The sequence below is a fragment of the Gallus gallus genome, chromosome 4 (genome assembly GCF_016699485.2).
Source record: "Gallus gallus isolate bGalGal1 chromosome 4, bGalGal1.mat.broiler.GRCg7b, whole genome shotgun sequence".
Classification (NCBI taxonomy): domain Eukaryota; kingdom Metazoa; phylum Chordata; class Aves; order Galliformes; family Phasianidae; genus Gallus; species Gallus gallus.
The window spans coordinates 34,359,424-34,386,028 of NC_052535.1; the positions used below are offsets into that span (position 1 = coordinate 34,359,424).

The 26,605-nt window shown below is 42.3% G+C and overlaps 1 protein-coding gene across 3 annotated transcripts in view; it reads right to left on the reverse strand.

Annotated features, from left to right (window-relative positions):
• Positions 1–26,605, reverse strand: part of FRAS1 (Fraser extracellular matrix complex subunit 1) — a 164,037-nt gene that overhangs the window by 27,227 nt on the left and 110,205 nt on the right. For all 3 annotated transcript variants that reach the window (XM_025150292.3, XM_420470.8, XM_015276618.4), the window contains 17 exons: positions 24,611–24,937; positions 20,384–20,537; positions 16,062–16,240; positions 14,014–14,130; positions 10,637–10,751; positions 10,015–10,152; positions 9,225–9,257; positions 8,384–8,515; positions 7,847–7,972; positions 6,762–7,009; positions 5,160–5,308; positions 4,592–4,754; positions 3,682–3,817; positions 2,496–2,686; positions 1,960–2,110; positions 1,234–1,497; positions 263–451 (listed from right to left, as the gene is read on the reverse strand). In XM_025150292.3, the coding sequence (XP_025006060.2) occupies positions 263–451; positions 1,234–1,497; positions 1,960–2,110; positions 2,496–2,686; positions 3,682–3,817; positions 4,592–4,754; positions 5,160–5,308; positions 6,762–7,009; positions 7,847–7,972; positions 8,384–8,515; positions 9,225–9,257; positions 10,015–10,152; positions 10,637–10,751; positions 14,014–14,130; positions 16,062–16,240; positions 20,384–20,537; positions 24,611–24,937 (2,812 nt within the window). The remainder of the gene's footprint in view (positions 1–262; positions 452–1,233; positions 1,498–1,959; positions 2,111–2,495; positions 2,687–3,681; positions 3,818–4,591; positions 4,755–5,159; positions 5,309–6,761; positions 7,010–7,846; positions 7,973–8,383; positions 8,516–9,224; positions 9,258–10,014; positions 10,153–10,636; positions 10,752–14,013; positions 14,131–16,061; positions 16,241–20,383; positions 20,538–24,610; positions 24,938–26,605) is intronic.

Below are 26,605 nucleotides of genomic sequence, written 5' to 3' on the forward strand. Positions count from 1 at the left end.
TTTATTTACATGTAACTTCATGTAACTCCCAGTTTGGAAGCAGGCTGACAATATAAGCCAAGGGACTTGGAGCTTGACAGAGCTCCTGGACTTGGCTTTCTTTGCTTTTTCTCTTTGCTCTTTTTCTCCTGCTGAGAGAGACTTTTTAATACTTGCTTAGTGATTCTACCATAACAACCTTATCTTACCTTCTGCCTTGTCCCTTTTTCAAATCATCCTTCCCCTCATTTTACTTGCCATGATTACCTGAAGTCATTCTTACCTTTATTTATATCAGCCTGGGTAAAACTTTTGACAGGCCCTCTGACAGAGATCTCGACTGGATTATCAATATCAGTCAACTGCAAACGGCCCACGCTGGGATCCCTCTTCATGACAAATCTGATCATCGTGTCATCTGGATAAACAGCTGCTGCTTTCAAGTGTTGATCTGTGATGTGTGCTGCAGAGCCTGAACCAGAGAAAGAAAAAGCTCACAAACAGCTTCAGCCAATCCAGTCAAGTGATCTGTCTAGACTGGACCACACTGTATAAATAGAAGCTCACATTTTACAGAACCAGGACATGGTAGTTCTCTGAGAGAAAGGACAACCCCACCATAAGTAAAACAAACAGAGGCCTCATCTACAAGGATCCTCCACCTGGATGGCCAGTGTGGCACAGCAGTGTCCCAGGCACGTGGTTTGTTCCCGCTCAACTGCCTGCTCACTAGGCTTGCTGGAGTGCAATGAATGAAAACTGTGTGGGCATTGCACTGCCATGGAAGAGTGGCTTTCAGCCTAGCATGATGTCACACTTAGCAGCCCTGCACAAAAGAGACATAACAGCTTAAGGAGAGCTGACACATTTTCAGAAATGTGAACGAAAGCGGAGTGCAAAGTTTCTGAAAAGTAAGCAAACTTGGCCTGCAGCTATCTGTCAGGACTGAGGTTAGATGCTCTCACATTCCTTCTCAACTAACAACTACAAAGCCCTGGAATTGTTTTTGGGAGGCAGTGCTTAACTACAGCATACATGAAACTATTTGTGCCTGTAATTCTTTTCCCCCTGTCCCTCTCCTTTTTAATAGACAATTGATCCTAGCTCCATTATGAGAAGATTATTTGGCTCCCCAGTCAAACAAGAAGCATGAGAGCATACCTACACCTCGCAATTACATTCAGCAGGAGATGAAGAGTTTCTCCCACTGGGCTACCTGAACAAGTGACACCATTCCACCCTCTCCTCCCATACCAGTGGGGAGCTGCAGGACCCTGTTGGCAGTCAATGTGGGCAGCTGCTTCTTTGGAAGCTCCATGGAGAACTCCAGCTTCCCTGTCTGCATGTAGAGACCATCTGTGATGGAGAAGCCAAACTCATCCGTCTGTGCTGCTGCACCGCTTTGAGAATAAACAATCAGCTCATCCAAAATGTCCTGGTAGGTGAAGGATGAGCCCAGAGACAGCACGTGTCCACGCTCTGGGGGCTCCACAGCAGTCTGCCTCCTGCGAAGGTGACCTGACAAACAACAGATGCATCAAAATGATGGGGAAGACAAGGCACTCTTTGCATGCAGGCTGCCCGTGGGAGGCATGGAAGTGGACATGGTTTTACTAAAAGAAGTGATGGAAGTTTTTTGCATATTGCCTTCACTACACACCCTGACTTTGCTTTATCACTACAGGTAGATGCTCAGCTCTTTGGAACTAAATCCCACAACAGAAAATGGGATAACACAAAAGGGAGCTTCCCAGAGAAGTGGGTGCAGTCTGTCTTTTCCCTCTCTCACAGACTGGGAAAGCTTTCAAAATGCAAGTCTGTCCTGAAGTGTGACTGCTGTGTCATTGCTGGTCTAAATGTGCTTTACACAAATGTAGTAGGCTTCTCTCTCACATCAGGGGCTATTACAGATACAGGCAAACACATACGCACGCCCAAACATAAATATTCCTGCTCCCACCCCAGCTTGTCAGGACTTACCGTGCTCAGGAGTTTTGGTAACCATGATGACAAGCTCACTGTTCTGGGTGTCCAGGTCCTGCAGGTTGAGTGAGGCACTGGTAACAACCACTGAGCTCTCATGCACTCTGACAGGCTCCAACACCATCTTTGGGGGCTCATCATTCCGTCGCTGCACAGATCCCAAAGTCAAACAAGAGAAGAGGCCAAGAAGAAATGAGCACTGTATGACAGCACTGGCACTAATACCAGCAGATGGACTACAGCAGTCTCCCTAGATCTCCCCAGTAATGTGGCTCCTTCTAGGAGGATGAAGACACCTGAGAAATAAGCCCTGGGGAAGAGGCTGCAATACACAACCCTTCTCTGGTGTGGCAGGGGAATTACACTCCTGTAGTAGGGAAAGAAAATAGTTCAGAGAAAGGAAACTTTCTAGTCCCCTACCCACGTATTATAAAGGTGTGAGGAAAGCTCACAATTTGAGGGAGCTATACTTTAAAAAGTCAGTTGTCTATGTGGAAAGAGAGGGCTCTTGCAGCCAGAAAGCACAGGCGTACCTGAATGGTGATGTTGATGCTGTGCACCTCAGACTGGCTGAAGCCATCGCTCACGTAAAAGCTGAAAACATCACTTGTTGGCTCGATGCTTTCATGGACGCTCTGAAAGTAGTAAATGTTGTTCTCTAGAACATCTTGAATGGAGAAGGATGCATCTGTGGTCACAGCACTCTGTGGTCCAAAAGTCTCACCTGCAAAACAGAATGCTTCTGGTAAAAAGATGTTCAAGTCACTGATAAACTAAAAATAGAAGCAGTAGGATTAAGAGAAAAATGACACACTGAAGGATGCAAGATGTTTGTTCCTAAAACATGGGTTTTGTTATCTTGTGACCCTCGTAGAAAGCAACATCTGCTACATCAGAGCAGGCATAAGGAAAGCTGCACTTTTATGCACAGTGAAAGCAAGCCCACATCTCAGAATTACTTACAACATACTTCAGTGATGAGACAATGGCTAGTGTGCCATCTGGCATTGGTACAATCACTATATCAAATTGCACCTTGCAATCAACAGTCTCATCCCCCAAGAAAACCAACCAGTCATGGCCCATTCAAGGGTGCAGGCTCTCTGTTACCTAAATGGCATGAGCTGGGAACAATTAGGAGGAATGATGTGCGATGGTTAGCAAACCACATACTCCAGAAGAAGGGCAGTATCTGCTGTAACAAGCTTTGACACTGCCAGCTCACGGTGATATTTTACGAAGGGAAGTTGTAATTTAAAATAAAATGATTTATGATACTGCTGTTAGGATCACTTATAGGTGTAACTAAGCAGACAGTCCTCCTGGATGAATAACTCTGAACAGTCCAGCATAGATTCTACCTTTTCTTGGAAATACAATGACATAAAAGAGTGTTACAAGCCATGCTATTCCACAGCTCTCCCAGCCTTCAACCTCATTGCAACATTTAGAGCAATTCAATAGAATTTGTTCTGTAGAACAAAGGCATTCAGAATAAAGCATGATGAAAATACAATGTTTGAAAAAGCTCTTAATGCCCCAGTCTCACAACTTGGACCAGCCTCCAAATGAGAATTAGAAAGTAATACTCTCCAAAGACGGTTTATCTCATAACACTGACCACTGCACAGAGGAAATACGATGAGGTAAACTAGAATCTGCAATTTCTACGTTTCCTTTTGGTAGCCAGGAGGAAGAAGAGAGAGCCAGGCACTTTACCTGTCTTAGTGTTTTCAATGTAGCCATACACGGGTAGAGTGATAACCGTGACCCTCAGGTCTTCTTTGGCAGCAGTATCATAATCAGCAGTTAAGTGGTGATGAGCCAGAAGTGGGACCCTGCCCCCCTCATCCACCTGGAAAACAAAAGGGTATGACACAGTACAGCCCATGCACACAGCAATGGATGAGTCATGACTGAACACGTGTATCACCACTCCATGTAGGAGACTTTCCTGGACCTCACAGTGCTCATTTCTCTGAAGTCCTGTCCCATCCTCCCTCAGATCTGTTCACCATGAAATCAGCTGGGAGGTGAGGTGGGATGGTAAGAACAAAATCCGCTCAGCCCCAAAGAGAAGCCTATGAATATTTTATCAGGGAAAAAAAAAGACTGGCAGAGTCATGCTGACCTCCTGGAAGGCAAAATCTGCTTTTCTTGTTGAGGAGAATCTTTTGAAGGCGAGGGAGGGTGAACATCAAGCTAGAAAAGAGGGAGGTGACTTCAAAAGGCTTTGATAATGAGTCTGAAATACCATGTGTCCATCCAAAACACCAGATGTTTTCAGACTCTTTCATCTTCTGCTCACCTTTTACGTACAAGCTGGTGAAATAAGGGACCAAAATGGTAAACAAGTTAAATTTGACTTGTTCTACTGATATCAGTGGGACACCTTAGGAAGAACCTAGCTCCTGACTAGAACAGAAGTAAGCAGATGAGGTTCAGGGATGCAGCAGTACATTCAGTGTCCTCTGACCTCCAAGTAATTTCTTAACCCTCTGCACTCACAAGATTGCATGTGTAACACCATGTTTCTGCAGTGATTTGCACTCAGTCCAGGGAAACTGTCTGATTCCACATGTGTAAGACATTCTTATCATTGTTTCCAGTATCTTGGGTAGCCACTTACAGCGATATGGTCAGCAAACACAATGAGTGATGGTGCTGTCTGGGCAGACGTGATGGTGATGGTAAACATCTGTCTGTCAAGCCGGTTATTATCAGCATCAAAAACAGTGAAGTGAAAGGCATCCGTAACTGGCTGATTGCTTGTCTCAAACACAGTGGAGTAACTGCAAGTCAAAACACAAGCTGTGTCAGGGAGTCTCGCTGACAGTTGGGCTAAAACACCTCATCCAAGCACACTGCTTGGAAGAGAAGTGGTATTTCAGTTCCCAAACCCAGTCAATTCCTGAACTCTTTGAAATCACTTTTTTTTTTTATGCTGCCTACCTGAAGTATCACCATGACATTGCACAGAAAAAAATTCTCATAATTTCAACCAACTACCTTTCAGATCTGCGTAAACACCTAATTCTGTACACAGAAAATGCTCTCATTTATAATCTCACAGGTTACAATTGCCAAGAAAACACTATCTTGGATACGTTTCACCATCCTAATACAGTCCTGAGTTCCCTGTGGAAAGCCCACCGAGCTTTTAACTAGCATGGCTTAGGAGAACAGCCATTTGATACCTGATCCTCTGGTTGTTGATGTCTTCCATGGTGAAATTATAAACCCTAGAAAGTTCTTCAGCATGAGAGCCAGACGTCCGTAAGAGGGTGCCGTACGTGGGCAGAGATATTAATTGGATTCTTATCTCTGAGTCAGGAGAATTGTTGTCCTAAACATAAAGGAAAAACAAAAAAACCACCACAAAACAGGATTAGCATTTGCTTCCCTCCACTGAAAATGGAAGGATGAAGAAAATATTGCTTTAGGGGAATATTTCAAGCCAAGAGGGTCAGACTCTCAGCTGATGAACAATGAATGAAGCTCTAATGATGAGAAAAGTCAATTAGGTGGACATTCCCAGAATCAGCTACAAAACATATTTTCCCTTTCTCTCAGCTCAGAGAGGTTCTCCTTCTGTCCTTGTATTACACCAACAAATTCCCAGAGATAAAACCAGTACTTCTATTTTCAAAGTACTCTACGCTCCCAGAGGACTGGACCATTTACGTAATACGCTTTTCCCAACTCAAGAAAAAATGAGCCAAAAAGACACCCAGCAGAGGGAGTAACTGTTACCCCCAATGCTTCAGAGGCGCTCTCTGTTCAGTTCTTAGTAAAAGTGGTGTGGAACAATGCTTCAAAAGCCAATTTCATATTAAGCAAAAAGTTGTTCCTGGCTCTTTTTAACTTCATTAAGTACAATCACTTCTGTGACATAATGACTCATATGTCATCTTTCTAATAAAAGCTTTTCTTGGTTGCCAGAAAGATAAGACCCAAGGCAGAAATCATACTCTCAGGATACGGATCAGGAAATAAATCCTCTTTTCTGTGACTGTTGTGATCTTCACATTAAACTTGAACAGCTCCCTTGTCAACCTTCTTCTTCATAAGGAGAATGGGACAGATCCTTGACTTTTATCCAGGCAGAAACATTTGCCTGCCTTCTTACCCTACCTCACTCTGCAGTTCCCTAACCATCTCTCTGACAGCCACTACCTTAGGTCTCTCCAGACTCACATGTGCACTGCAATCTCTCCAACTTCCTCGCTAAGAAGAGCGTATCTGCACACCTGGAAGCCACTGCCAGTGTCTTTGCTGCTAAACCAACTGGGAGAACACCTTTCTCTGAATTTTGCCAGCAGACAACTCATACAACACACAAACACTGGAATCAGCTCTAAGCTACACCAAGGAGCACAGAATGTTGGTTTGCTCAAAAAAAAAAAAAAAAAAACCAACAAAAAAAACCCCAACCCCTTGAAGCCTGTGCAGAAAAGAACCAAACAATTTCACAACTGTGTGAGGGGGAAGAAATTGTCAAGGGCTTATCGCCTTGAAAATCCGTATGTGTTGTTAGGGAGTCTGTTTGATATAAAAATCTGGGATTAACTCAGTTCTCATCTTAGCAAGGCAGTTTCAGGCAGATGGGGATAGCCTTAAAACCCTGCCAGCAGAAAGAGTCTATTGTCCCCTTTTTGGCAGGACACAGTCAAAACCTGAGCTCTTTGCCAAGAATCCACACTAATGGCAAAGAATTGTGGGTGGCAGAGGGTCTGCGTGGGGATTAGGCATGGGATGCTGGCAGCATTCATTGGGTTTAGAAATAGACGAAAGCTTACAATGTAAGCGAGGTGCAGTCGAGAGAGAGTTGCAGAGCTTTTACTAGCCACAGTGATTGCCAACAGGCAGCCTGGGGCCAGCTGTGGGCCGTTGTTATCCAGTAGGGACACCTCCACTCTCAGCACTGTGGTCACTGTGGTGACGCCATCGGTGACAGAGATTTCCATGCTGTCTTCTGCTGCCGATGAGCCATCATGTACGTACTGCAGAGCATTTCGAGTGACGTCCTCATAGGTGAAGGTGTCACCTTCCCAGGAAGAAATACACAAGTCAGGAAAACTGCTCAGTGCACCAATCCAGTTCAAATGGCCTAAGGCCCCAATTTAGCAGAAGACTTAATCACACGCTTACCTGGCATTTAATACCATCCCTACAGAGCTGTGAGTTATGAAGACATTTTTTAAGGAAGTAATACATATGCAGGGCAAAGGAAAAGCTGTAACCTTGTCTGTTTTACAGACACAGTGACTCTTTTCATAATGACAATTCTCTGGAAGTGCACAGATCTTCCTTTCTTTCCAGGTGCTTTGTAAGCTCAGGCCTGTCATAAGTAGATAAGGCTTCCCTCTCCACATCTGTTTGCACTACTCTCTTACAGACAATATTTGTTCATCTGATCATACACTGGAAACTGCTGCCACCAAAATCAGCAGCAAAACTCCACAGAAGGTTCTGACTGCTGCATCACCACAGATTATGTAGACTTCAGCAGAAATGTTCACTAAGTATTATTTCACATGTAATTTACCATGTAAAGCAAAAGGTCTCCTCTGATAAGCAGCTGGTACTGCTGGTACTAGCTGGTACAATCATGACAGAGTGACTGCCCACCAGCCCACATATGTGTTATAGAAATTCACTATTTCAGCCAGCAACTAAACTGTAAACAAGAAATGATCTTTCTCGTACTCTCTCCTTCAGTCACACTCTTTCAGTCAAAGAATTCAAAACATTTGTGGCTGCAGCTGCATCTGTTAGAGGCATCTGTTCCCTCCTACCCAACTAAACCAGTTGAATGGATAGGTAGGAGCTGGATGTGAATACACACTCCCTCCCCTGTGCTGAAGATTTCTGCTCAACTCACCTGCTCTCATGTGCTCCTGCACACCTGCATCATGCTTGAGCACGATGCCATGATGGGGAGGTTTCACCAGCTCAAAGAAGAGGCCCTCAGGAGCTGTATCTGTGTCACTCACAGCCAACTGGACACCTGTGCCAGAGACATAGAACAGAGGCTTCAGCATCCTCACACACTGCTCTGGGAATGTCCCTAAATTTTGTCATCTGTTTTTGTGAACAGAGCCAAAAAACTTTCATTTAGACAGTACCTAACAAGTCAAATAATTCTGGAGCATCCCTAGCTCAAGGGCTTGCTGCCTTCATGGAAATAATTAGTCCCCTGATAACGTTTGGATCGGATGTTGATTCAGAGAACTTACTGCCAGATGACTCATGGTATTTCTAGTATGACAGTTGAACAAACATTCAGTTTTTGAGAGAGACGTTCCTATGTCCACATATTAGGGGGATGTTTATAAAAACCCCAGCAAACATCCTGACACCACCAGAAAGTGGCTTATGCTCAAGAACTCTGCTGCCCCATCCTTTCCAGCCTACTCACCGATGGTGGCCTTTCCCCCCTGGCTGACCTCCAGGAAAGGAGCTGTGATCTGGAAGACTGGAGGCTGCTGCTCTGCAGAGAGCAAGTGAATGACAAACGCCATCTCCGGGGTTGTGTGTTCTCCACCAGACACTAGACACAGACAAAAACAACAACTGAGCATAGGGATGTGCTTTCAGGGATTCACAAATCTACAGATCACCACCCCACATTGTTGACTTCCCTCCCACCCGGTCAATCTACACCTTTGTCTGTGGACGTAAACACGCAACTCACACCTATCCAGAGGTATTTACCTTTGTCCCTAACTCATTTGCTAGCACAAAAAGTATAACTTGTAAAAATCAGAGCACGTGTGTGTGCATGCTGTCTTCCATTTATCTACCAGGTGTACCTATAAGTCTCCTTGCAAATGGATTACTTTGCATACCTGTGCTAGATAGTACATGGAAAGGGAAAGCAGATAATTACTAGCAATTCAATGGTGGAAATGTTTCCATGGTGTATTAAAGAAAAAAAAAACAACAACACAAAAAACGCCAACAAATTAAAACACTGATGTCCCTATTCAGATAGAGGGAAAACAGGAATGAACATGCATTTATGACACATTCCAGGCAACTACTGGCAAAAGGTGTGTCTACTGAAGTGCATCTTAACTTGTATAAAACATTGCTGGGACAGAGAGTAATTAATAATATTCCTTGGGTACATGTATTGCCAGAAGTTCCTACTGAGTGCCCACAGATGTCGCTTCAGAAAGGCCAAGGAGTAACAGGCAGTGTGAAGGGCACAAGGAGGAAAAGTGCTTTGGCCAGAAAAGAGCAAATGGTTTGCTTACCTGTGAATCGGAAGTTCACTGACTCTGGGAGACCTGGGATAAATACAGTAAGTAATTGTAGTTAGCAGAGGACAGTTCATACTGACATGGATTTAGACAGCTTTTGGAGAAAGCAAGTACAGACATTCAACCAGACTGGAGACTTTCCTTAATAAGGAAAGCACTCTTCTACACTTTCTTTCCAGGTAGAGAAAAAACATGCTGCTCTCCTCCAGTCTGTGAAACTCCTCTTGATGTCAGCAAGGGCATGGCAATGCATAGAACTGCATCTACCATGTACCGTCATTTCATCAGATAATCCCATAAGCCAACTGGTCAAACATGTTTGAAGTTTTTCCTATTTTTCCTCCTCTACCTCTTGCTCCATACTGCTACCCTCCTGATGGCAGAAATTTAATAGCCTGGCTAAATTGATTCAGTTCACACTCCTCAAAGACCAAACACCTGCTGCAGCTGGTACTCAAGCATGGGAAGGGCAACAGTTCCTAACCACAGGGCATCAGATCAATAGTTTGACCAGTGCCACATCCACTAGGAGCGTCAACAATGCTAAATGCTGCAGTGAACACAGTCATACCCCAATAATTCACTGAAAGTTGATATACCAAACAAGAGGCAAAAAATCTTTTCAAGAATTGAGTGAACTTCTGAAACGTTCCCACAAGGCAGATTCCCTCATCCTTTCTATTATTCAAGTCACATGCCCTAATGAGTAGCCACAAAATCATTCCAGGACTGGAGGAGAACCAGCAGTCTGACTTGGCACTGCAAAGAACATTCAGCTTCTTACCTGCAAATGAGAATGCAATGATCTCTCTCAAGTGCGGAGCTGCAGTTGGTGGACGATAAGCAATCTTGCCATGGTTTATATCTGCTTGAGTGAAATACCTGACTGGCGAGTGAGGCCTGTCTCTGTGCTCCACAATACCTACAGAAACAGAGAGTTCAGTATTAAGAGAAGGAATCCATTTATTTTTAAAACAAGACACCATAGAGGATGGCTTCTTTTTTATCTTCCCAATTACTTCTTTTTATACCTTCAGCTGTTGCTAAATGAGTCAGATGTCTGAAACTGCACCCAGTATGGGTTCTACAGAGCAATACAGGACATGAGAAATTAAACAGATTATTCACTTTCTCTTTTCTTCAAATACCTCTCACTAAAGAGGCTAGAAGCAGAAAGCCACAGTGCAACATTCAGTGTCTTCCAGACAATCACAAGAAAAATGTCTGTGCACTGCAGCGTACTCCTAAACAAGCCAAAGAAACAAGATGTTAGAATGCTAATGAAGGAGGCTGAATAGTTTAGCAAATGCTTTCACAGAACGATATCTAGTGAAAAAAACATAAAATGCGCTCAAAGAAGCATACCAATTAATTCAAGCTGCCATGTTCTGAATAGGTACACTTGCCTTGGCCAGGAAGCAGAGGGACAGTCACGTTGAACAGGATTTTCTCACTGGGAATCTCCGGGTCTACAAAGGAGAGGTGATGGGGCTCAATCACTGTCACGCGGTCCTCCAGCACCTCAATAAACATATTAGAGCAAGAGCATCAACACCAGAGACATGGAAAGACAGACAGAAATACAACAAGAGAGAATTTGCTTTGCTATAAAAGATAAGACAGACTTTGAATGTAAAGGTCTGGCTCTTAGACATAAAACTGACGAACAGATGAGCTGAACCCTTACCAAGTTCCTCAGACTTCTATAGAACTGGGACTAAATGGGATGAAATTACAGAGGAAAATAAAGCTTAACAGTAAGTCAAATTTGCTTTTAGGGACATCTAAACTCGTTTTCAGCTCATCTAAAATACAAATAGAACTCGTAACGCAGAAGCTGAGTACTATTATGTTCAACAGATGTCACTAAGCAGGCCTATCCCCATTAAGTCCTTACTGGGAAAATTAGAAAGGCCTTATAACTTTGGAAAAATAAGAAGCAAATGCCTCCTCCTCCCTGTTACTACGATCTTGCCCCCACTTTCAGACTATCCATGAGAGTAGAAGCATTTTTAACACACTGTCTCCTTCAGATGCTAGACCACCTCAGGTACAGAAGCTTCATTTTTCTCCAGAGGAACCAAGAACAGATAAAGAAAAATCTGTTTTGATCAAACACTCCCTGGACAAAGGTATAATCCACTGCCTACCTACTCTTCCAGTCCAGTCTGATGTGGCTGGACTGGATTTGCTCTTATAAGAAATCTTGAAAAGGTTTCAGCCATTTCCATACAAACGCAGAGGAGCTTTCCTTTTTGTTTTAAGCCTGTCTAAAAATGTCCTGATCTTTCCATTACAAGATGATCATTAGTCAAGGGTGGGCAGTTTGTTACAAGAATTATGGCGTTGTATGAATAGACATAAGTGGACAAAGGTAGTTAACTTGCATGAGTTTATGAACCTTAACCCTGCAGAAATAATGGCCATGAGAGATCACCAAATTAAATGTAGTCCAGATGGGTATGAAAAATATCCAGCTCATTTCATAATCACTAACAAAATATGGGGAGTACAAGCCAAATTAGGCTAAGTGCAATTAATTCACCTCTGTTAGAACATCAGATAATCAGGTTCAGGAACAAATTAAAGGTTTCCACCCACCACATCATGTGCAACTCACTGAATCCCAACACTTTCATCCTGTAAGTCCACCCTGTCAAAGCTGTGTCCCATCCTGCAACCCAGGCTGCCCAGAGAAGCTGCAGATGCCCCATACGTGGAGGTGTTCAAGGCCAGGCTTGATGGACTCCTGGGCAGAGTGATCTAGTGGCTGCCAATACTGCCCATGGCAGGGGAGTTGGAACTAGGTGATCTTTGAGGTACCTTCCAACCTGTCATTCTATGGTTCTATGACACTTGAGACTCAGTCTGGACACTGAGGTAAGGTAGGGTTCCCTGACAACAGCTCAAAATATTACAAATGTCACCAAACCCTCAGTTCGTTTCTCTTCAGTATTTTCATGCAAACACATCAGAAGAGAAACCACAGCTTAATCTATGAATGTCTGTTGTGAAGCATCAAATAAAAGCTTGACAACCCATCTTAGACGTGAAACAGTCACGTATATAACTGGAACCAAGAGCCATGAAGTTTATTTGCACTATCAACATGGCTATACATAGCCACTGTGCAAAAACTACAGGCTTCAACGTAACAGTGGTGTCCCTTTCATACCACCTCAGGAAGCAAGAGCCTTCCTTTTCAGTCGCTTACAAAAACTGTCTCCTTCAGAGACCCAATCTCTGTTTGCATTCAGCTACTGCGTAGCTCAGGCTCTTGTTATCAATGGTATCAGTGTGGTGGAAACGGGTAACATGAGTGAAAAAGAAATAGATGTTTGCCCAGTTCAACTACTGAAGTGTCATCAAATTTCCTCTGACCTTTCCTGGAAGGACAGTCAAGAATACAAGGTTTACAGGTATGGGAAGACTTAACATTTTGTGCTTGCTCTTCAGCTGAAGTCAGACTAATTCTAAAGGAGTTTGAAGATGGATGAACAGAACTCAATCATGCTGATGCAAGGAAGTGCAATTTTATGATGAAAAGATTTAAGATTACGGTTTCTTCATAGTTGCCTCCAAGGCCTATTTGTCTCTCCCACAGGTAGGGCTTGCAGGTTGTGAGGTGTCCCTCAGTAAAATGTGCTTTATGGCCCTATTGAATTTTGTGGTGTGTAATTAGCTATAAAATCCAGCACAGCATGGCTTAGTCAGACACCTCTCCCATCAATTTTACCAGTAATGGCAACAACAAAAAGTCAAGAGAAGAAAGACACATTGCTGGCTATTGCTCCAAGTAGCAATCTGAACATGTTTTATTAGTGCCTGTGAAAGGTCAACACTATTTTACACCCTGACAAGGCCCTTGAGTCATGGAATTTTCACTAACTCCTCTCCCATTGCTTCCTTTGGTCTTTTCTGGCAAAGTCCCATACTCTCCTCCAGTGCAGGCACACAGGATCCCTCCTCATAGAATCAAAAAGACAGCAGGACAAGGAAAGCTAGACTTCTCCCGCAGATGTGATGGGGGCATGTGGAGAAGGCATGCACTGAAGTAAGAGTGTTCACAAAACCAATGCTAAACTTTGAAATTAACACAATCAGGGAAACGACTAAGTTAGAGGCACTGCTGTTATCAAAATGGTTATTCCTTGAGTCAAAGCTCCAAGATAAGGTAGTTCAGTCCATGCATGCAGATGTAACAAGGCTTGCCTGAATATTTTCCAAATGCATTATAATCTGTGTTCCTAACATCATAATGATAAATGAAAACTTTCTGTAGAAGGGTAAGTGAAGTTTGCAGTGGAATTACTGGCAAGATCTACTCATTGCAGTCTCTCTAAACCACAATTTCTTCACTCTTGCTATCCCTAAAGGCTTCTCAGGAAACAGTATTTTGAAAATGCTAAGAATTCAATAAAAATATTTAAAATATTTTATCTTTTCCCTCTCCTTTCAAGTCTATAAATTCACTGCTTCTAATACTGAGTTTTTCAACTTGTGTTTTGTTGTTTTTTTTTTCCCCAACCATTTCCACTTTTAACCTATCTAGCTTTTTGTTTGTTTGTTTGTTTCTTTTCCTCCTGTTTCTACCCTAGTTATCTATGTGGTAGGTATGTCTCATCCCTTGGATTTAGGTATTTGAATCAAGCACAGTACTGTGGACAATAGCAAATGCAAGAACCAACATTCAGCAGTTACTGCTTGATGCAAGGCTTTGGTCACTTTGCACTGCAGCAATGAACATGGAAAACAAGAGTCAGTGGTGTCAGCACACACTTACAGCCATGTGCAAAGAGGAGCCAAGGGAAAGCTGAGGTGCTCTGGGTGTCTGTGGGAGCACAGCAACGTTGAACACGTGGCTTTCCAAGCTGGCTTGTGGACTGGCAGAGCTGGACACCTGCAAAACGAAGATCAGATGAATGGAAACCTGTCAGAGGACATGACTGCATTTCTAGATTAGTTTTTTAATTTTCCTCTCCTCTTCTGTAGATCTATAAAAGCAAAGACACAATTGCACCATACCAACCCAGTGCTGCAGGGAACTGAGGCTTTTAAATAAGAATCAGTTTCTCCATTATTGCCTCTCCAGTCTGTTCACCAGTTCTCTACCCCTGATCTGCTCATTCCTGCCTGTGCTAGACACTTCTTCCATTTTGCCACATTTTACTTCAGCTAGCTGTTTATTTAAGCGGAACTCTTCATCACAAGAACAGAAAACAAACATAATGCATTTTTAAACCATCTTCCCACCCCCAAAATGACAACCCGTTGTGCTGGTGTTCCAACAACGGCACTGCCTTGGCAGTGACTCCCTGTGATTCCAACATCTTCCAAGACATCTGTGCTCATGTTTCAGAAAGACCCATAAAGATTTTTCACATGCCACTCCAACACCGAAATTAAGTCAACTGCATCTGACTTGCCATAACAAACTCACAGTGACAACATATGAAGCAAATCATACTACATTAGGAAAAAAATCAAAGAACCAAAACCCTATTCCATAGGGATACGCCCACAAATGTTCACAGCAACCCTGGGAGGCGAGTGCCTCAGTTACAGCTTTATCTGTCAGCAGGTATGGAAGCCCACACTTGATTTCAACAGAGTTCTCTGTGAGTCAGAATAGACTTCAGCACACAATTTCAAGAAAATGCTTGAAAATGCTCTGCTGACTTGAATACAATTATTTTAACCATTTGCTGGACCTCTTCTGAGTTCCTGTCATCTGAACATTAACTATCAAAATACTGATGAAAATTACATGTCAGCTTCTTCTGAGCTGCCCCAGTCCATAGCTGAAGGCTCAGATGTGTTACAGTCTTCTGAAGTCACCCAGGTAATCACAGCTTCCTTTCTTAGTAGGGCTGTCTGTACAATTAGTGCTACCATTCCGAGACACTAAAATCAAACATTTAACTCATGCAAAATGCATACTCCGTAAGAAGAACATGGCAATTAAGCTACAGATTAGCTTGTTCAACATCGACACTCACAAATTCCTCATAATCACTTATGTTAATTACTTTAGAAATTACCTTAATTGCCTCTCCAGTGCTACAGTAACACTTTCTGAGTTTTAAACCAGATGTAAAAAATACTGCATGGAAGTGTTCATGTTGGCTGGGCATTATGGGATGTTGTTAAATCTTCCACGCAAACAGAAAGGACTTGTTTGAAGAATTTTTTTGGCCATTAAAACTGTGGGGAAGTGGGACTGTGGGAGGTGTTACATCTGCTGGAGAACATTTGTACCTTTTTGTCTGCTTGCAAGAGGAAGTACTGTAGGGCAAAAATTAACGATTAACTGAAGCACTGCAGAAATCAGGAGGGTTGCTTGGTGTTGGAACTGACAAAACAAACTTAACATAAAAAAAGACAGTCAATACTCTGCACCTGGAGTAAATGTTATGGGTTTTAGGAAAGGGTGCTTTAATTAATATATAGTACCAAGGAGTCAAACCTACTGCTTGATATGCAAATAGTCTGACATAAAAACTGCCAAGATAAGAGATACAGTAAGATATCTTGCGTGCAGAAGCCTTTTCACAAAGGTCTGGATTCCAGGACAGCCAAACACGTGGCCATTTGAAACCACATCCCTACTTCTCCCTCCTCCTCTGGGACTAGCCTCATCTCAAAGAAAGCTGGGGGATGGGGGATATCACATTACAAAGAAGGATGGGAATACAGCAATGGAGTGTATCTACCCTGGTACATAAACTCATGCACATTCATTCATCAACACCACACACCTACATACACATAAGTCTGTATGTAAGCATGAAAATGCCCACAGAACTTCCCTGTGAATAAGATGAGAAGTACCTGGAACTGGAAGGAGTCACTCTCTACTTGAGTTCCAGAGTGCCTGTACCACACGATGCCATTATTGATGTCCTGCTGGGTAAAAGAGGTTGTAGGTGAGGCCGCTCTTCCATCAGGCAAAAGCTGCCATGACTCTGCTGGGCCATCTGCCGGCATTGGGACCAGAAGCACCACTTCACCTGGGAAAGCAAAGATGAACAATCAGGGCACAACTCATGAGAAAACAAGAAGATGATGCCCTTTCACCAACTAGCAAGCATCCAAATGCCCACCAACTCTATATTTTTTTTTCCCATCTAGACTGACTAAAAGATACTGCAGTAAAGCTCTTAAAAATCACTAATGAACCTTCCAACATTGCAGTTACACAACGAAATTTTATTTACTGTCTTAGCAAAGCTTGTGCAAGGACACAGGAGAAATACACGGCCAAGCAAAGAACAGGATCTGCATGTTCACACTTCCAAAGTGTATTTCTGCTCAATGACCAACACACGTCAACCTTGAGATCTGCCCGCCTGATAAACTGAGCAGAAAAACACTTTTTGGAGCTCCTGTGAAGGGACAAGAGAAGCGAGACACAATCAGGGTTAAAAAGCATTGCAGAACACTATCAATCTTCCCCTCAAGGATACAACTTAAGTATCAGAATACAGCATACTAATTTTTTCATGGTCAGCTTTTTTTTCTAGCTCTTTTGGGTACTTATTATGCCAAAAAATATCCTCAACAGACCTATCTGAACAGAAATATTCAATTGTAGAGCTCCTGAACTGACAGAGTGAAAAAACCCTCTATATCATAGGCTGTACAGAAAGTCTGCATGCCCTGGTGAGTAGCTCCTACTCCAAAGGGTGTGCAAGTTTTGTATGCCTAACATTCTGCTTATTTCTGATTTCTGTATTGAGAAACGGGTTCTCAGCTAGGCTGAAGTGTCACTGGCATCACTGCAGATGTAAGAGGAGCGCAGGACGGGAGCACATCCCACTGGTTATCAGCTTTCCTTACATATGCCCACAAAGATTTTGATGTTGCTACTGATATTCAAATGACTTTAATCTAAAAACATCATTTAAATACAATCGATCAAAAGTGCTGTGCACCAAAAGAAGAGCATGAAAACCATGGGCATCCATTTCACTGAGCCACATAAAACATGAATGCTTTTCCAAACCACTTACAGAAGTGAAATAAAAACCTGACAAAGAGCTGTATGATCAAAATAAGCGGCGTATTTTCCTGTTCTACAGCACAACTTAATTGTTTGGGAGTTAGCACAACCTGTGAAAAAATGTATGTTTCCCCCATCTTCAGTATTCTTGGTTATATACAATTTATCTGCTCTCTGAGTAACTTGTTAGTTGAATGTTGTGCTTCTTTACTCATCTTAGAAAGTATCCCTCATGGCTACCAATTCAGAAGCCGTCTTTATTATAAATCACTTCCACCCTCCTTACAGCATTAATCATTCTGTTATGCAAAATGCTCATCATAAGCTCTCTCAGTTCATTTCCCAAAACCACTCTCATGTAAAGTAGTAAAAAAAAATAATTCAAACTGAAATATCATACTTCCATTTTATAATCAAACTCTATGCTAATATTCCCTTACCAGTGAAATCCACTGCCCTAACCACTCTCCCAAGCCGATGCTTTTGGTGCATGGGAATTCAACCCCTGAATATAATGTGCCATTTCTAGAGATGCTAATCAAATCACCAACGGTGTTAGGGCCTGCATGTTGTGCATCCCTCCCAAAGTAAGAGAAGAAACAATCAGAACATACAGCAGCTTTAAGCATGCCGCTGTGCCTTATAAATTAATATTTAATTCAATCAGAAAGAAAAGCTCCTTTGTTTGCTTACATAGTTTATGAACTTCATTTCACTGGAATCAAACTATTTTTAAACAGAAAAGCATCTGTTGATAGGTTACACACAGGAGTGTACAGCTTGTGTACACTCAGGCAATTTCTTGAAATATATCACAGAATCATAGAATGGCCTGGGTTGAAAAGGACCACAGTGATCATCGAGTTTCAACCCCCCTGCTATGTGCAGGGTCGCCAACCAGCAGACCAGGCTGCCCAGAGCCACATCCAGCCTGGCCTTGAATGCCTCCAGGGATGGGGCATCCACAACCTCCTTAGACAACCTGTTCCAGTATATCATCACCCTCCTCTGAGTGAAAAACTTCCCCCTAGTATTTAACCCAAACCTCCCCTGTCCCAGTTTAAAACCATTCCCCCTTGTCCTATCACCATGCACCCTCGTAAACAGCCATTCCCCTTCCTGTTTATACGCTCCCTTCAAGTACTGGAAGGCCACAGTGAGGTCTCCCCGGAGCCTTCTCTTCTCCAAGCTAAACAAACCCAGTTCCCTCAACCTTTCTTCATTATGCAGTTGCAATTTCCAGAGCTGTCCAGAGGATTCAGGCACTGAGGTCTCACTCTTTGTGAAGCAAGTGGACACACATCACTTTTTATTGGCTTCAGAAATTTCATCCCCTAAGAATGTATTCCACACAGAGCAGTTTATGGTTTAACAATACCTGCCCTCTGAAGAGAGTATTTTCTTTCAAATCACAGAGCTATATTAAGGATCCTCTATGCTGGGAGAAGAGACAGGAAAGACAGCAGTTCCATTTATAGAGACAAAATGAGGTTCAGCATATAGAGATCCTTAGAAAGGTCAACTACTTCTGGAAAAGCAGCCGTAGAGAACCAAGTCAACCCCTGCAAATGGAGGGGATCTAGACAGGGAACTTCCTTCCCCAATTACATCCTTTCTGTTGGGTTTCAGGGTCTTGAAATAAAGGACAAGCAGCATTCTTTGTCCACACCCCTGTCTACAGAAATACGGAGGCTAGTTCTGAAGTGTGTTACATCCCAAATTTTCTACAGGTATGAATATCTTTTCTATTAGCCAAACACTAAGATAGACAGACAAGCCTTCCTTAATTAAGAATTCATTTTCTACATTTCTGATTTTTTCCTCTCTTTCTATGAAATTATATTTTAGATGAAACTTTGAAGATCATTAATTTCCACTGCATATTCCCCACTTGAAGCTACAAACTCATTTGTGTTATTGCAATTAATTACAGTAGAGATAATTATGGTGATACAAATTCAAGATTATAAATTTTAGTTAGGGTTAGGCAGCAGGAGACAAACTCCTCGGGGAAAAATTCTTGTTTTCATGTAAATGCTTATTAAAAATGAGAAGAGAGTACTTCATCTGCAGAAGAGAATACAAATTAATTGTTGCTCTTCTAAATTGCAAAAATAACATAACATATGTCTCCAACAGGCACTAGCAGCTGTTAAAGAAACCAGCCTATCCTTACAGCAAAAGGTAAAACCACAGCACTTACATTGCTAACGTGACCCTCTAATTTTATTCAGCTTAACAGATTAAAGTTAACAATAGCATTTCATAAAAGTACAACATGTTTTACTTATAGACATGGTCCTAATGAAGAAAACAGTGATACTGATGGGGAAAATGTCATTTCTCTTTTTCTGTTTATATTTCCTTTCCCTCTGCATATGACGCCTTCTCCTTCCTATACAGATTCTCTGAATTTCTATCTCAGCCACAAATGCCAGCACCTTCCCCAGTCCTTAGCATGAGTATAGAGGGTATTCTGAAAGCTGCAGTCCTAAGCAGGGGGATGCTCGTGAAAGCCATTATTCACAGATATGAGATGAGAGCCTCTCACAAGGAATTTGGAGATGAGAATTATATATGGAAATGAATGTCACCAATCTGTGTTTGAGTCAATAACCTCTCCTCCATTAGAAAAAATTAATTCAGATGTCACGGGGTTTAGGGAGTTCTCCAATTCTTCAACGTAAACTTTTGCTCAACTGTTTCTAGAGATAGAAACTACTTTATGCTGCTCTTCATCTAGACATTAGTTTTGGGATATTATCTTCTGGCAGTGAGTGAGACTCAGCTCTCACAAGGCTCTAAATTCACCAAGATTTCACTACTCTTAGAGAAACACAGTTGCAGATGGACAGGTTACTGGACAGAATAATAGTGCTTCATTACTTTGCATTGCATCTGAACTGGAAACAGAGGTTAGTGGCACTTATTCAGCATAGTATTACAAAGAAATATTCCCTCAAATGCAACTAGATTTGGGAAAATGCCATGGAAGGATCAACTCTGTTATGTCTGTGAAGAACATCCTTTTTCCCAGAAGTAACCAGAACACTGCACTTTTATTTAGCAGTTGGAGAATTTGACACATGCAGGATGAAGAGCAACACACTCGACAGCTGCTTTTTGACAATAAAACTTCAAAGAAATTCACCATGTCTTGGCTGGTCCTTGATGATGTTGTAGGTTATCTCAGAGTCACGGGCTCCAGGTACCTCAGCGTGCAGAATTGTCTTGGAGATCTGCAGCATGCCTCCCTGGGGCACCCAGACCAGGGAATTTGTCACCAGCCAAGGGCTTCTGTAACTCTGCATGTGAAGGGGACAGTGCAAAGAGACTTAGCTGAGTGTCACCAGTACTGCACTAATGGAAACAGATTGAAAGTGAAAAGGACAACAAGTATTTTGTAGCATTTTAGACATTCAACCCTGGTTGTCTGTTCAAGAAATGGATGTGCATTTTTCACCTTGGACCCAATTCTAACCCTGCAGGACTGACCTTGCTCGAAAGCGTTTTTCATTTCCTGTATCCTACCCTAAAACCTTCCCAATTTCAGCCTCCCTCCATAATTTTGTCTTTTACTGCTATCCTCCTTCTCTCTCCATCTGACACATCTTGACAGAATTTATCTCCTTGGCACAGTGGAAAATTCATCATCATCATCATTGGAAAAAATGTGTCCAGTATCCAACGGGCACTTGAAATGCATCTGACACTTTGATGAGATCCACTTTTTCTCTCACCTCTCCTTATTTCTAAAAATAGACACAGTGCTTATAGAGCAAACAGAAAAATCTCTCTATGGCATCTCCAGTATCTTCACACACATCCATGTTATCATGAGAAAAAACAGATTCAAAACCAACCTCATGCTTTTCTAAAAGAAAGTGAGGACCATTCTCGCAGCTCATTGCCAAATAATTTTTTATCCAGTATTTATTCCTTCATTTTTGAAAACTGGATGTCAGGACTAGATGCAGTCATCATTTCCTGACTGACATACACTACACTTACCCCTACTCTGGCATTTAAAGGCTATATTAAAGCCCTTTGGGGCTCTACACAACTTTGTTAGCTCATGCTCTGTTGGACAGCCCACCAAAATCTGTATCCTCTTCAGTGCCACGGCTCTTATAAACTCATTTGCACACCTGAAGTGTGACTTCTGCTCTTGATTTCCGAGGATTCACTTTGAAACTGGCTGCGCTGAACTGCATAATCAGTCAAAATCTGACAGCTTCATTTAAGTGATCATCTTCCTCCTCATTACTGTCCCACATAATAATGTGTGACCCAAAGAATGATCACTCACTATTTTTTTTCTTCCAAAAAAATTCACTATTTTTTTTTCTTCCAAAACTGCAATGGAGACACTCAAAAGGGTTAAAAAAGTTATCTGAAAAATAACAACATTAAAGGATGATTTCACAGCTCCATTTTGACATTTGTCTGCCAAGCATCTTTCACCCATTCAGTGTGTGCTTACTTTGAAGGATTAATTTTTAAATGCCACATGATATTGAATTGTATCAGGTCAACAGCTTTGCAGCATAACGGCTGCTTTATCTTTATAGAAAACAACTGGAAATAAGCCAGACTTTTTTTTTGCTGGTGCCTTAGCACACAATTAATTAAAAGTATGAATAAACTCACTGCTCAGGAAAAGCATTTTCAGAGAGCCTGCGGAGGCCAACATCCTTCCTGATCCATGCTATCTGCCTGCACGGAGGGCAAGATGCAGCACCCTGTGAATGAGTTACAGACTGCCTACCTGAATCTCTTCGAATGGTCCAAGGACTACTCAAGTCTTTGAGTTCAGACTTTGCAGACATGCACATTAACCCACTGCAGCTGGCAATGACTGCAATTAGCAGTGCAACTGCAGAAGCAGCTGAGATTTAGCAGATCTTGCACATTGTGAAGACCCCAGGTTTTATGAAGTGAATGGAAACAACCTGCCCATTCAACATGACCTAACACACACTCCAGAAACAACTCTCTCTTGTCCTTTTCCTCCATTCATGCCAGCCTCTTAGGAAGAAAAGGCATCCATACCCCATCAGAAATAGGCACATCACATGTGAGCTGGTCTGACCTCATCTGACTTACAGTACACAGCCTGCAATCACATTTTCTAGGACACAGGCTCACTATTCCCTACGGGAGCACCACTGGTGGTTCTCTGCCAGAAATGGAGTACCCGCAGGCCTCAAATTAACTTCACAGAAGCCGTAATTGTTAAAGAACATCAACAGAAACATACAGCAGAGCAAATCATTATTAAGAGCTCTCAGAACAGAGGCTGGCTATTCGGACTGCAGTAGGTCAAATGAAGTGTTTCCACAGGGATAAATGGCGAAAAGAAAGCTGTTAGCAACCAAAGGGACTAAAAAAAAACCCGAACACCTTGCAGAAGACTAGGCACCCGTTGTGAACAGACACAACCCTCTAATTCATAATACTTAGAAGGTTATGTCATCCTTTTATGTTTTCTCACTTTCACCACAGTGGATTAATGTCTGAAAATTATACTGTCTGAGCCTATTGAATAGGAAACCTAGAGATGTTCTTTCACACCAGGACTTACTGAATAAAACCATCCAGCAATACATTATAATAAGCTTCATGTACTTTGACAAGTAGCTTGGTTTAAAAACCACCCCTCAAACTCCCACTCCTCCAGCCAGGGTCCTACCAGGCTCTTCAGCAATCTCTAGATGTAAATCAAGGAAAGAAAAAAGGGTCTCTGCAGGCATGTCTCAACAATATATTTTCAGAAAGAAACCCTGCATCCAATTCAGCTCCCAAGGCTACTTCACAAAGATGGTAATTAGGATGAGGCAGAAGCTGGGTGTCTGCCAGCTCTACCCTCATACTAAAAGCTGTTCCACTCTCACCTCTGTCACCACCTTCATTCCCCTCTGTAGTCAAGCACTGCACACAGAGATGTGGAAAGATAATGAGAGACAAGGGAGCATAAAATTGGCTAATGAGAGAAACCGTAACCCAGCAATTCACCCTCACTGGCACTTACAACAAGAACCTGCTAAATCAATTGGAAATGAAAAAACAAAGTTACAAACAACAGACTGGTGTCCAAGTATCTAATAGTCCCTCTGATCTTGACTGCTCAGGGCCACATGAGGGTAAAGAAACCATAGGTGAGACTGCCCTTACTCTGTGACTCTAAAAACTCAGTATCAGCCTCGTAAGCAAACCTTTTTGATTTGCAGGTGGATCATGTCACTAATTACCATTAATTACTACATTTCAGATTTAGGAGCACCCTCGGGGTCCAAATGGGATCACTCTTTCCTAGCGCTAACTACACATAGGCATAAGTAGGGCTTGTAAACTCTCCTGAAGATTTTCATGCCCAAAGAGCTGCAAAAGACATCTAATACAGCAGAGGAGAGGGCAAAGGAAGGGTAATAGCATTTCCTCTTAACTCCCTTTTACGGAGTGGAAGCACACAAAGATTATGTAATACTCAGATCCATACATAAAGAAGACTGTGAAAAGTGGACTTTTCTTATTACTGTTCCACACTGACTAAGGAATAAGGAAGTGCTCAGTTCTTTGTTGTTGTTGTTGTTGTTTTTCCCCATCTGTTTTATTACAGTAGCTCAATACCAGAATTGAAAAGCTTGCAAGTACTTCAGCACCTTTCTTTTTATTTCAAGACTCCACCACACAAATGCTTTCGTTGGCTGGGGTTAGCTGCTCCAAAAACAGACAGATGAAGCACCACTGTTTTACTGCTGTAAGCCCTGTAAAATTTAATACAGTGTGCCACTTCTGTGCCCAGATACAGAAGACAAATAGCTGTTTTTATAACTACAAACTGCAATAAAAGTAAGAAACAAAAATTTAAATACTGATTCATGATTACTGAATATAGGCCTCCGTGCCCCATCATTTGGGAATGTACCATACAGAAGCATCAGATGAAAGATTTCAATGGAGTGTGACCTTGGGAGATACCAAAGTACTCAAGATACACCCTCTATCAGCCAAGTAGCACCTTCATTGTTCCCCCTGCTTCAGCCCAGGGAGCAGTTTGACCATCTCACCAGCCCTCTTTCCATCCACTCGTTCTCCAACCTATCACCCTTATCAGGGCAAAACTCTCACTTGCAACTTCAGAACATATACTTAAATTTTTAAATCTCTGAAATACAAAACTTAATTTTTTGCAGCTGCACAACCTGAACTGAGCCATTCTCACAGCAAACCAAGAATTCATGCAAACATTAATCAACCCACTCCTTTCTCCTGCCTCTGACCATGGCCTGACACAGTATTAGTAACACCTCGGGAATCTAGCAGTATTTCTCCAGATTTCTAATTTGCCTACAAGGGTTTATGTCACAGCAAGTACCTTGGGAGCGATCTTAATGTGGAACAGGATGTTCTGGAAGTGGTATCCATCGTTCACTTGCAGAAGAATTGCATCATCCTGGGTGTCAGAGCCATCGTGAGCGTAACGTAGCAGTCCACCAGCAAGGTCATCGAGGTGGAACATGTAGACTGAAGAAGCTGAGTCCCTGGGAGGTTTCATCAGCTGACCATGACGTGGAGGCTCTAAAACCATCAACATGACATCCTGAGGATTGTCACCATCTCTCACATCAAGCAACAGGTCTGTTATAGTTCCAATTTCCCCTCTGCGGACAAGGAGGGCCTCATTTCTCAGCAGATAGGGGGCCTGAAACACAAAAGCAGCTCTTAGCTGTTTGCTAAACCTTAGTGATTTAACCGAGTCTGGAAAGAAAAATGTGGGGTTAAGGAAGTTAGTTTGCTCCATCTCTGGAAGCCTGCTATATCTCAGCAGCAGAGGATCACTCTGTTTCTCCCCCCCAGTGGGAAGACCTAATAATATCCTGCAGTTTAGACTGATTTAATTATATTAAAATAGGATTCTCACGCCACAGCAAGCTTAGCAAGGCAAAATACTCAGGACATTTACACAGAAAGCAATTTAGTTATCAGCCAGAGTCTGCATTCCCTTGCAGTCTGCACGGAAAAGAAACAAGGGACACAACTTAACTTTAATAACATCCATGGAAATTCAAATGGAAATGTGGACCTCAACTATTTTGGAAGGGCTACATTTCAGATGTACGTCAGCAGGCCCACCTGGAACACAGACACTTCAGATGCTTAAGATTCATGTATGTGAACAGCAAGTTCCGAGCTGGGGTGGGGATGGAGATATACCACATTTTCCCCGTGTAGAGTCTACAGCTTTCATAACTTAGATATGTTTCTGATGCTTGAAAATAGGACCCCCACAACCTGCATACGTAGGCTATCTGTCTAAAACAAGCTCCAGAGAGGGAAGAAAGGAAGAATTCTGATGGTGAGCCAAACTGAGAGACAGAAGCTTGAATTAATACTTCTAAGCAGAAATAAGTTCATCAGCTAACACTGAAGGACATGCTTTTACTTGTCTTGAACTATGCCCACCTCAAAGACAGCTAAACTGGGTGTTATCAGCACCATTACTTATTTTGCTTTGAGGATTGCTCACAGACTCGCAGCATGCTAGAAAGAAGACCAGCTAGAGTCTACATTCCCGCTGATTCAAATTAGTTCTCTAGCTCTTCACCATCAACAATATTCAAAACTGCAGTCTCTATTGATCACAATAAACATCATCTGCCATCAGTAATGCCTTGCCTCAGGAGGTGGGCGATCCTGTAGAGACAAAGTCAAAGACCCGGGAACGTTCATCAGAGCTAACTGCTGCCATCTCACCTGTGTACAACTTATGAGGGTTATTAACCATCGACAGGCAAAATTCCTATTATTAAACCTCACTTAGGTATTCTGGGGCAGTGACTGGAGCTGTTACTTAAGTGGATGTCCTACTGAGGCATACGAGATTAGACTAAGAAAAGATTTCAGCACTGGACAGAATCAATATACATAGAATAGAATCAAAATCCATGGCTTTTCTTACACTACAAGTCAAATTAGAACAATTCAGAAGTTACTGAATGACTAACAAGGAGTGTGACTAAAAGCAACACAGTGCAATTATATATCTAATGCCTAACTAAGATTCCTTAGGATAATTTCTAAAGAACATTAAATACATTAAATAGGACACACACACATACAGAGTACAGGATGTAGTGATCAAGTAAGCAGCTCACCATACTTTTGGGCTGTTGGTTACATTCCTAATACAACCAGCATGAAGCACAGAATAGCACCTTCCAGACACAAATCCACCCAGGATGGCAATGATTAGAAGAGATACATTTCTTAAATTAATCATTGTTAGGATGGATGCTTGAGTCAGGCTTGTAAGCAAGTAATGTGCACTAAGAGACAAAGGATGATTTCCAGTTACAGTTTTAACAAGCCA